The sequence below is a fragment of the Pteropus medius genome, unplaced genomic scaffold, assembly GCF_902729225.1.
Source record: "Pteropus medius unplaced genomic scaffold, Ma_sr-lr_union100, whole genome shotgun sequence".
In the NCBI taxonomy this organism is placed as follows: domain Eukaryota; kingdom Metazoa; phylum Chordata; class Mammalia; order Chiroptera; family Pteropodidae; genus Pteropus; species Pteropus medius.
This window is the reverse complement of record NW_024344253.1, coordinates 8,501,365-8,514,138: the sequence shown is the minus strand read 5'-3', so window position 1 is coordinate 8,514,138 and position 12,774 is coordinate 8,501,365. Positions and strand designations below refer to the sequence as shown.

General features: G+C 34.7%; 1 protein-coding gene across 2 annotated transcripts in view; it reads left to right on the top strand.

Moving 5' to 3' along the window:
* The window catches only part of ADGRG6 (adhesion G protein-coupled receptor G6), a 128,478-nt gene extending 116,124 nt beyond the window's left edge, over positions 1-12,354 (top strand). For both annotated transcript variants that reach the window (XM_039869747.1, XM_039869748.1), the window contains exons 23-25: positions 3,776-3,877; positions 4,697-4,849; positions 9,476-12,354. In XM_039869747.1, coding sequence (XP_039725681.1) covers positions 3,776-3,877; positions 4,697-4,849; positions 9,476-9,654 — 434 coding nt within the window. In that variant the 3' untranslated portion in view covers positions 9,655-12,354. The remainder of the gene's footprint in view (positions 1-3,775; positions 3,878-4,696; positions 4,850-9,475) is intronic.
* Positions 12,355-12,774: the final 420 nt, after the last annotated feature.

Here is a 12,774-nt window from a genome sequence, read left to right as displayed (position 1 = left end):
CATCTATAAAAACTACTGAGTGTTAAGGGAAGCAATGTCTAGCAAATTTCACCTTCTGCCCTCAACTAAAAGAAAATCAGTTGCTCAATGTGAGGCCCTATACTGAGTAATGACTGAGAACGAGTTCTCCGTTGGAGTTTATAATCTCTTCCACTCTAATACATGGTTTTGTTAAACAGTTGTTTAAAGAACACACGGTTACCTATATTTTCAGTTTTGTGACAGAAATCCTTCCAAGAACAAGTTCTGCACATTCTGCCCTAGTTAATAAACATTGAGTAAACCTGAGGCCGAGCCTCTCAACCGCAGTCTCTTTCATCTGTAACCTGTGTTGACCTTACCTCAGACTTCCAAGCCCTCTGTTTTCTTTACTCTGAAACTGCCACCACCTCTTAAAAACTTAAAAGAGTCTGTTAACCAATTCCAATTATTTAGACACTTTGGCTATTTACAATGCCTGTGATACAAAGCATGCTTACTTATTAGTAAGCGTTAGTAAGCATTAGTAATTTTCTGTGTCAGCGAACTGGTGAGGGAATTGAGGGCTGTAGGTGGCGGAAGGCTTTGAAAAGCCATTGGATTTATTTAGTCAGAGTGTGAAGATGAGGGCCTAATCCAGTGATGGGACCTCCTGAATTCCTAGGAAGGTGGATCAGCCTGCAGCTCTTAGTTCTGAAGGATTTTTAGTGTGGAAAAAAATCTTTCTCTTACTATGAGACTTGCCATCCCTCAGCACAGGCCAGGCCAATCTGCAAGGAGGTATCCTTCTCTCTTCAGATTTTCCTCCTGAATCCAGCTTCTTTCTTACCTCTGAGTCCACAGGAGGGGAGTGTGTGTGTGTTCTGGATGATTGAAATTTGATTTATATTTATTAGCTCTTTTAAAATTAGAACTTCCCTACCCTATCTGATATCATTTCAGGTAAATAGGTCACTAGGATGTATTAGTAATAAATAATATAAAATAAAAGTCTTTTGCCTATAAATATATCTAAAATGAAATAATGTAATAAAATGATAAGATTACGGATTACTGTTATTTCACTTAAGTCATTGAATGCCTTATTTATACCTCTCAGAGATAAAAGTGTTTGAATTTCCCAGGTGTTTTTAATAGGCTGGTCATCCATTTGAAATCAGTGACCAAAATTTAATCATCAGTATTTTCGTGGTGGCATTCTTTTGCAAGTCAAAATATGCAGTCGTTTTCAACCAGCAATTTCAGTAGAAATTTATAGAGCACCTACTAAGTGTCAGGCACTCACGGATGACCAAGCAAGAAGCCAGCTCCAGAGGAAGAAAAGCAGCCATGGCCATTTCACAGCAGTCAGGCCCACCCTGGAGAAATCTAGCACACTCTTCTAATAATTTAATGTAATTTATTCTGGAGTAAAATTATGGGTCATTTTGAGTTAAGATATTGAAAAAATAGATAAGCATAACCTTAGACATATTTTGCAAATTAAACTGTACACATCAAAAGAGTGTACTCTTAGTACTTTTTCTCACTTCCAGTTCTTCACTCTACAATGGAATTTACAGTTTTCTTGATGGATACCCTCTATTCAAAAAGAACAGATAAAGTCTTATTGTCTATTAAGTGCACTGTAATTATTTTTACTTTTATGCTTTTCTGTGCTAGACCCTTCACCACCACATGAAAGCAATGATCATCTACCTGGTTCACCATTGAACCTCCAACTCCTAAAACACAGTACCTCCTGTCCAGTAGTGCTTAGTAGTCACTGAAAGAAATAGCTTTTTTGGAAACTTCCCTTACCTCCTGATCCGAAGCCTTCTTTAGGTTCAGTTCAAGCCCTATAGCCTCTAAAACACCTCCCTTATGAAGACATTATGTTTAGTATGGTATATTACCAAAGCAGTACCTTGGCAATGAATTTGCATGCTTTTCAGAAACTTTTGCCTTAAACGTATCTTTATTGTGTACTCTCACCCCTTAATATGTGTTCTTCTCACTCCTGTTTTTAAGCGTTCATCCCCAAACACATATAACACATTAAAATGTGCTTGTAAGTGTTCAATTAACTCATGTAGAATAGATGAGCAGTTAATCATTCATTTAAGAAAGATTTTTGGAGTTCTGGCTTAGTTCTTGGCATATTCTAGAAATGACCAGTATAGTATTGAATAGACAAACATTCCTGTGCTCTTGGAGCTTACTATCTACTAGCAAGAGGCAATCAAGCAAACAAATAAATTAATAAATGAGAAATACAGGAATATCAGGTACTGATCAGTACCATGACAAAAATAGATAATGTGCAAGGGTGTGACTAGAGGAAACATTAAAAATACAAATAAACATTTGAAAGTTGCCTCTTTGAGGAGTTAACGATGGATCTCAGACCTAAATGGACAGGTAGGGACCTGTTATGGAGAGATCTGAAAGAAGAGTCTTCGAAGTGGTAATGGGCAGGAATGAGCTGGATATGTTGACTTGAGGGCACTTATGAAGAGGACTTCCATTTAGAACATCAGGAGTTTAAGATGGTGCTGAACGGAGCTACAGCCAAGTGAAGATGTCCTGGAAGCAGTATGGGTTGTAGTCCTGGTGATATTGTGGAGAGAAGGTAATAGGGGCAAATATGAAAGTTTGCATATGGTCCTTGTACAACATGACTAGAGGAGATTAGTACCTACTGGAACAGTGTAGCCATAGAAAAGATAGAAACCCAGGACTGAGTCATGGATTTGTCAACATTTAAAAGTAAAGCCAAAGATTCTACTAAGGAGACCAGGGACCAAGTTAGGAAGAAAGCTAGCTTTTTTTTTTTTTAATCAAGAATGAGGGAATGGTCAATTGTGTTGACTGCTGTTGAGAGGTCAAGTAAAATGCAAATGTAAAACTAAATTAGCAATATGAAAGTCATTGTGACCTTCACAAGAGCATCGTGGATATAGATAATCACCTTTTAGGAATGCATTGAGAAGAAATGAGAAACAATGGAGACAGCTAAAGTTAACCATTTCAGGAAGTTTTATTGGGAAAGGGAATAGAGAAGTTGAAGCTGGAAGATAATTAGTGGTTAAAAGAGGAACTTTTTGTTTGTTTTTAAAAGAGTTAATAGAAAATGCTTGTAAGTAATGGGAATAACTAAGTATAGAGAGAGAAATCGATGAGATAGCAAAGGGAGATTAAAATGCAGAAGTAAATTTCTTAAAAAGTTAAAAGGGGTTGGCTTTCAAAGCACAAGTGAGATGATTAGTTTTTGTAGGAGTGGGGAGGGACTATAAATATGAGACTATTTCACAATGCAGAAATATTTCTCCATTAAAATGTTGATAAACTAAAGCAGGCCAGGTGGAGCCACATGAATTTGCCAATTTTTGCCATTTTTGATCTGCAAAAATACTCAAATGGGTATTTTCAGTGACCCAAACTTATAATAACATGCATAAATCAAATAGCTTCAAATGCACAAATTGAAGTAGATGATGAGCTCATGTAGATGTTTTCAGTTTTCTCTCTCTTTTTTTTAATTTTGTGAAGTGTTTTCACATAAAACAAATGTGAACAGAACATGAAAAGACAGAATCAGATCCATATAGCTATTCTGGTTTTATCTGAGTTCTGTTCTAAAGGATTAAGTCATCTAAGTCAATCTTACTTTAATAAGATTCCTTAGTATTTTATTTCTTAGAGACTCAGATGTAAAAAAAATAAATAAATTGTAGAGCAAATTCATGTGTTTTATAAGATTTATCTTTAAAACTGTGTCTGTTGGGTTAAATGTTTATATTTTCTTTTGTCCTAGGCTTATTTATATTTATCTTCCACTGTGCTATGAAGGAGAATGTTCAGAAACAGTGGAGGCGGCATCTCTGCTGTGGCAGATTTCGGTTAGCAGACAACTCAGGTAAAGGGGCATGTTGGTAATTGGTTTTTACATCTAGGAGTAGTAGTGAGAAATGTTTGTCATCTGTTCTTCCATTGTCAGAGCCACCCAGTCCCAATGGTAGCAAGTTGTAAAGGTGGGGTGTGTGAAGATGCTTAGTTGGAGTCTTAGAATATGAGAACTGCAGGTCTGAAGACTCTGGGCTTGACCTTCTGTTTTGCAAATGAGAAGCGCGAAATCCTGACAAGTTAAATGAGTTGCTTGAGGTTTTATGTCTAATTTAACAAGTGAGATATCCAGAGGTTCCACTATACCATACCCACCTTTCCACATTTTTGAGGTCTTCAAATACATAATTAGGCAAAGAGATTTTTCTCAATACTATTAAAAAAAAAACCTGAAAAAATATTACTTTTTTTTTTTTTTTTTTTTTTTAGCCATCAGTGGTTACTTCTCACCCTTAGGATATTAAAGTAGAGAACGGGGTGAATGGTTAAAGATGTACAAATTAGTAGTTGATAGACGTTCATGGCATAGGAAATGCAGTTAGCATTAATGTAATGGCTAGATGGAGGGCCAAAAGAGAGAAGGAGCAGTTAGGGCAATTATTTTATAACCTATATAAATGTCTAACTGATGTACTATATATTTGAAACTAATAAAATTAAAAAAAATAAAGTAGAATTTTAAACAAAGTAAGAAACGTATTCTTTCTTTAGTTTATTATTATTTACATATTTAATGCTCTCGATAAGTTACCTAAATAATTCAGTGATGATTCTTCTGGGCAGAACATATTCTTTCTGAAGCAGATTCATGGAGAGATGTCATTTCTTTCAGACTGGAGTAAGACGGCTACCAATATCATCAAGAAAAGTTCTGATAATCTAGGAAAGTCATTGTCCTCAAGCTCTGTTGGTTCTAACTCAACCTACCTTACATCCAAATCTAAATCCAGCTCTACTACCTTCTTCAAAAGGAATAGCCACACAGGTGAGTCCTTCTGGCCATGTCATAAAGGTGTTCTCTGGTACAGTTCTCATCATGTTTTCATTGTGAAAATTGGCATATCGTGAAGATTGATATATCACAGTGCCCATTAGGGTACTAATTTTAAATTTATGAAAATCAAAATCTGTTGAATAACTTATCTAGCATGTTTGTGAATATTTTAGTTTTTTTTTTAAATTTTACAATCAAAATTGAATCAAGATAGCCATAATTTCATAACTCTTGAGTATTATTGTAACTTCATTTGATTCAAATCTTAGTTTTCTTTTAAGAAGTATAGTGTCTTTGTTTAACACGTTATGTGTTTTATTTTAAAAATATAGAAATTGAGTTGCAGATTATTTTAGCATAGTATGAAAGTTACATGGCAAATTGGCATGGGAACAGGAAACAACACTGTCCAGGATGTGTATTACATTTAAGACTTAAGTCCTTAACCATCGGAAGTGTCATCAGCAATTGTTGTTTAAAAGCACCAATTAAATATAAAAGAATAGAGAGCATCATATTTAGAAAGTGATACAGGATGGTGAGAAACGCTGTATCTTTGCTGATCTCTTATGTCTTCATGATATTTACAGTGGCCGCATGTTTTAACACTGAGCACGTGTAAGAACAATCCCGAAGAGAATGTGGGAAATAAAGACTATTGCAGTACTCAATAGCCAGTAAATGGTGTAAAAAGGTGGAATCTTTTAATAATTTAAAGGAAAATAGAATTACTACTTTTAAGGACTAATTAAACCTCAGGAATGCATTTATCAACACTTAGCACCCCACACTTTCCTAATTAAAGATGCTTCTAAAAGGATGATGAAAATAACTTTTTAATTTTGAATTTGTTTAGCTACTGAACATAAGCAGAGGCAAACAGCATAAATAAGATTCATCTTTGGCTTTTTGCAAATAAGGGAGTGTGTTGTGCGATGTGTAAAGTCTCACACTGCAAACACTTAAATTTCAAATGACCCTTACGTACATTTGAATTCTTGCAGAAGTCCTTGCTTGTACCACTGTCTTTGTCCTGCCACTGAAGTGGCCACTGCCTGGGAATCAAGATAGAGCTGTGGAAAAATGTTTGAGTGTCAGACAGTTCGTTAATTCCAAAATTAATGAAATATCTGAAAACTTGAAACACCTTAAGAGTTTCTTGGAGTCAACGATATTTTGGGGAATCTAATAAAAGCAATGGACTCTCGTCCAGAATAAGATCCAGACTTTGAGTCTTTGAGTACACAAAGTTTTGCCTAAAATTAAAAGTCTGTGCATTCCTACTGGAAATACCTGTGTAAGAAAATTAGTAACAGCTATTATCTGAGGTAGTCTGAGATAGATTATTCTACCTAATTGGTAGTTTCCTGGCATAAAATAGCTTTTATTTGTAATGAGTGAATTTTTTACTTTATTTAATCAACCTTAAAGTTAGATACTCATGTTGCTTCCCCTTCTAAAATGTAAATGGTTAATTATAAGTCAGTTGCGAAGAAATAGGAATTAGACCAATTGAATTTTTTTTCCTCTTAACACAGCTGAGACTAGCCCGAAGAAATGCCATTATTAAAAGGGGAGAGAAGGTAACAAGGTAGACAATTTGGAATAGGGGGCATTTTGGAAACAGTAATGAAATATTTGAAAGTATTAAGGATCATGGGTAAAACTGACTAAAAAATAAAAAGTAATCCAGAAATGGAGGTACTGAAGAAAAACTTTGCTGTTTCAAAATGTATATTTTTATTTTTTAAAGAATGCATTTATGTTTTCAGTCTCCCATAATAAAACCTTTGGGATTAAATGGGTTTTTGTCAACTAACGTAAAGATATAGTCAGCTGTATGATATTACTTCTATGATATAATGAATTCTGGTTTTCCATCAACTGACATACAAGTGGCCTTCTGCTACATAGCCAGTACTCAGTGTGACTGCTGGTGTACTTGAGTCAGAGTATGCAAAGAGTCACTGCATATCATTATGGATATCTAGTTGGTTTGTTTCTTGGAATTGATCTAGAAATTCATATGTTTATGGTGTAGATAATGTCTTCTAAGAGCATTCCTTCAACAAAAGTGGATCCTTCAGGTAAACTTTCATTACTTTTTGAATGCATGAATTTTTTGCAAGGTAGTAAGAGAAAATTTGCATGGATTAAACTAAGACTCTTGCTGCGCCAGCAAAATTGCTTATTCTCTACAGTACTTCTCAGCTAGCACAGTGACATCCCTGCATTGAGCTAGAATTTCTGAAATTTCAAATGGTTGCTGTGCTGGCTCTTCTCTCTGCATGGGGGTGTCTGCAAGCCGCTCCTTCTAGGAAATGTATGTACCATGCTCTGGAGATGTTAGTAGGTTATATATCAAGTAAAATAAAGAGAAAAAAAAAACAGTACTCAAAAGGTTTGTGTTAGAAGAGAGTGAAGTGACATTCTTTACTTTTCTGCTGCTCTTATGAATTACCAGATATGTCATGGTACATTCATAGAAGTCATAAAAGAGAAATTATCAGTTTTGAGCCTGCTTATTGAGGATTTTTATCTGCTTGAAATTTCAGCATAGGTCAAATAATAGTTCATTTCCCTAGCCCCTGGTTTTCAAACTTGCAACTATAATCCAAAATCTATATTGCTCATAATGTAGTGATCTAAGCAGAGGAATAGAACTAGAGCCCTTGTTCAGAATTTTACTTTAATAGATTGGGAAGACCCAGAATATTGGGCCACATATTGAGAATGGAACTGATCAAAATCTCTAAAAAATATATTCCCTTGGAAGTTGTCAATGAAGCAGTATGAGTATATCCTTGAAGTTTCTTTGAGGATATATAGTTTTCTAAAACTTTCAAGCACAAATTGTTTGTTATTGAGATGTAAGTCAATAGAAAAATCCCCAACAGAAAACCAATGGCTAGTGAATATATGAACTGGAAGAAAGTACAGAATCAATCATCTTGCTGAGAGCTAAATGGGGAGGGTCCCTTATACAATGAATGCCCTGAGCCTTTTTCTCACCAGTCCTGGGACAGAATCATCCTGCCGCCACGCTTCATTCTGCCCTTCCTTCCCGTGAATCATCTATTCGCTCTTGCTTCCTTTAGTGTGGGATTTCCCATTTCAGCCTTCATTTATTTTTAGTGTCTGTTCCAAGATAACAGTCGAATAATTTGAGCAATTTCCAAAGACAACAGATATAATGATAATGGTTTTTACCAATTATTAATGGATTTTTAATGTTTTGGCACATACTGGGTCCAGCTTACTCAAAACATAAAACAGCTGGAGTGAGCTTTGCAATTTTGGAGCCACGATTCCTAGAAGCAGTTTCTTTATAATAGATATTTTGCCTCTTCCACACTGAATAGAAAAGATACAACTGTAGGGAACTGAGTACTTTGTAGAAGGTCATATTTGCTCTTTCATCAGTGTGAAATTTCTGTGGTTAATTTTAGGGTAGACTTTTTCTCCAAAATGTGTTGAGAGAGGGAGCAGGGCTGATTGATATATATACACACACACACACACATATATATACATATATATGTGTATATACACACACACACACACACACACACATACACATATATATATATATCATACATATATATATGTATATCATATATATATATATGTATGATATACTTAAAATATATGATATTCATAGGGCACATAAAGATAGCCATTGTGTATTTGTAGATTATAGTGCTTAAGTGAATTTCAGAGCACCATCTGAACCAATTTTCGAAGCTTTTGTATCTAGAGAAATAATATTTAAATACATGATATTGAGAAATGCACAACAAAAAGGTATTTAGTAGTCCTTTATTACTGTCAGTTGCTCTGATATTATTGCTGTCACCAATGACATCATTCTGAAACTGTAGTACAGTTAATAAAAAAATACTTAAATTATTTTTTGATAAAGAGAATTTTGATTTCTATAATTTAAAATAATAAGAAATGTCTTTTTTTCTATACTCCAGTCATTTCACAAGGTAAAAACCATGGGAAAATGTGTTCAACATAGCCTTTTATGTTTATTTTCATTTACTTTTATTGTCTAAAATCCTTTAAAATTATATTTTATAAAATTTTTTATGAAAAATGTCAATCATATATACAAAGTAGAGGGGATAGTATAATGAATTTCTTGTACTTCTTGACTCATAGCCACCTACACATTTTTCCCTTCCCTGTATTATTTTAAAAACATCTTAGACATATCATTTCTTCCATAAACATTTCCACATCTTTTAATTCATTTATTATATAACCTGTCCCTTCTTGTGAGCCTTTTGACACATTTTTTTTTTTTTGGTGGCAATTTTTTGATTATTCTATTCATTAGCTCTTTGAAAATTACCACTTAAAAGAACATTTCTTAAAACAAACCCCAACACAGATTACTAGAAGGTAAATTAACATTCGTTTATACATAAGAATGCACTTTGAAGGTGAAAAGCATCAAGTTTTAGTGCTGCCTGTTACCTAACCTAAGAAAAGACCAGAGCTTCATTTTCTCTGTGTTCTACAATGTGCAAAATAGAATGTCCAGATGGTGGCCCTTAGGCATGTCACCAGCTCTTCTTGCAGCCTAATGTCTTGTGTCATTTCTTACAGACAATGCTTCTATGGACAAGTCCTCATCAAAACTGACCCATGCTGATGGAGAGCAAACATCAATCATTCCTGTCCATCAGGTCATCGATAAGGTCAAGGGTTACTGCAATGCTCATTCAGATAACTTCTATAAAAATATTATCATGTCGGACACCTTCAGCCATAGCACAAAGTTTTGATGTCTTTAATATAAGAAAGAGGAACCAGTTTGCAGAAATATGAAGATCTGTAAGCAGTAAAAACTGTAACTAGCAGATGTAAATGTGCTGTAACCTAGGTAACAGCATATATATATATAATGTGTTTTGTTAAGAAGGCTTCTGTGAAATTCAAAATCTGTCTTTACAGTGTATTTCTTCCTTGGGGAAGTTTCTACCATCACTAAAACTTTAGTACTGAAAGTATCAAGACTCAGTAGCCATAGAAAATATGATTTTTTAAAAAAAATATATAATTGAATCAGATTAATCAGAACTCAGGAGGAGACACTGTAATTAGAGGACAAGGGAGAGGCAGAGCTAGGGACAAACCCTAATTTAGAGCTTAGTTATACCCCATCCAGTAGTTAGGTTTGGATATGGCCATTTGCTTCAGCATCTTTCCCAACAATCAGAAGCATACTAATATTTATAACTATTTTGGATGCCCACAAGACCTATCTCAATGCTAGTTTCTATGAATGAATTTCCTCATTTTCAGTGAAATGTCAATCAAAGATATAAAAAGAATGTTTAATGTCTGACCCAAGGATTAGAAAACAATTTTTTTCTTATTATACCAAATGTTTAACAGTCAAGACCATAACATGCTTAAGAACGAACGAATTTCCCACATTTTGACCTAGTTAATATGAGGCCATGTAAATTTCTACTGTTCAAAATACAAGGCTTAAACATCATCATTATAATTGAATCCCATACATTTGAATCAAATTTAGTGTTGACATTCCCTTAATGTGGATCTCCTAGCAGTTGCTGAGGAATGAATCTCTTACTCCTCTGTTTTGGCTCCTGTACTGACTGTGGGCTCACGGGAGGAATGAGAATTTCCATTAGGCTCGCAGTGCACAGTAGTCTCTCCCTTTTAGGAAATACAACCACCGAGACTCTGTGGTTCTGTGCTCGCTCTGCAGACTTTAAGATGTTTCCAGTTGCACAAATGAAAAGCCTCTTCTCCATTTAAGAGTTTGTTCAAGGAATAAAAACCAAGACTTATGGGTGACTTATCATAATCAAAATAATTTATAAACGTGGGTCTACAATTGCTAGTTTAAAAACAAGTTGTACATAAGTCCTCTGATAATACGAGCCAGAGGAAGTCTGGCAAGATAGATGGTGTGTTATTTATGGATTAGATTTCTGCATACAAGCCATGCATAATATTAAGCAGCTTACCCAGCTTTCAAACTATCCTGAGTAATACACTTGCTAGTGAATGTGTAGGAGACCACATTTTAATTGTTCTTAAAGATGGAGTTGTGTCTAGTTTCTTAGAAATCGGTCTCAGTACCCTTACATTTACTCTGGATTATCTGGGAAATATCAGGTTCTGGGAGGTGGCAGTCTAAGTGATGAGAAGATGAGACATTCTGGAGCCAAGAAAGAACTGAGCACGTGGGGGCCTTTCCCTATGTGCAGAAAGCAGGTAACACTTGGTCTGAGACATAGGAGAGCGTTCTAGCTATGCAGCCACCAAGGGGCCTCTCACCTTTTGCTGATCTTCAATCATAAGCTATTGGACAGGCTTGAATGGATGATAAGATAATGTGGTGGTGGGTTTTTTATTATTGTTCCATTTTGCAGTAGCATGGAACCCTGTCCTGGGAGACCTGAGCACTACCCAACTTGGCTCTCACAGGGGAGGAGTGTATATAGTAGGAGAGGATAGTAAATCTTAAGGTCTCTAAGATTCACTACAGTAGAGCTGAGTCCTTTTCTGTAGGCATATATTAACAGGCTGTTTATTCTGACAGAGGTTACATATAGATGAAAATTAATTTTAAATAGTCGCTGAATCTTCACATACCTTTTCCCAAACCTTAGAGATCTGTAATAGAATTTGATGAGCTTTCTACTGTGAGATTTCTACTCAAAGTGCTTACTGAGTTAATAGTAATTAAGAAACAGCTTCAAAAGTGGTTTTAATTTCTACTCATATTTATCCAGATCTAAAAATAAAAAAAAAACAAACTATTTTTTTTCCATATTGGACAACAATGTCAGCTCCACTTTAGAAATTTCCAGTAACCAAGTAAGGAAAAATGTCGAAACAGACAAAGAGGAACATTTGCAAATGGACTTAAATGATTAAGCCAAATTCTACCCTCAGTTCTAAACATACAATTCTCACCTTCATTTAGCCACCTTGAGAACAAAATTAAAGGAATTTAGCTGTGGAGCCAAAATTAAGGTTAGCTTAACTTTGAGAATAATATCAATTTAGACTCTCTTTTGTTTTTTGTTTTTTTCCTTCTTTTTCCCACATTGTTTTAGAGTCTTACTCTAGGATCCTGAAATATTTTCCGTTCTCGTTACCATTACTTGTACTGTAAAGCTTTTCTTTGTCCACTGTTAGCATGGACTCTTTTGTACATATTTATTTATTTGTGTTTATAAATGTCAGCTTATTTTATATCTTAGTTTTGTATCACCTGGCTTCGTTATTTTAATTAACTTTCTGTTGGACAGACTGTATATATGTTTTTCTAAATACTTTGTGAAATAGTTTTCTGTAGCAATATCTTTGAATATGATGAATAAAAGTGACTGTGAGTGCAAATTAGAATTAGTAGTAAGAAGCTACTATAGCTGATTTGCCATTTTACTTAAATAGAAAATGTTTTTCAAATAAATACTTAATGTTATTTGTGTTCCAAATTATTTAATTTCTTTATGAGTAAGTGTTTTTATTTCTGACTCTTAAATAGGAAAAGATTATTTGACAACTGGAAAATAACCTTCCACCAGTGAAGCTAGTGACATGGAGTACTTTGCCAAAACATTAAGAATGAATATGTTACAAAGATCCAGTTTACTGGAGATTTATGCATTTCGAAGTTCTTAGATTTTTCTTAAGATGACTGATGTGATGCCAGGCTCTGTGGCAGATTAAAAGTAATGTAGGTTTCTTTTGGGGGAAGTTTTCGGCCTCCCAAAAAGGGAACTGAATCAGTAATATTATGTAGAAGTTAGGTCCTGGGATGTTTTCTCACATTTATAGTTGCTATTTTTATTGTGGGAGGCTTAGAAAATGACAGGATTTAGCCAACTTAACTTGTGTGATTAGAACAGAACCTCCCC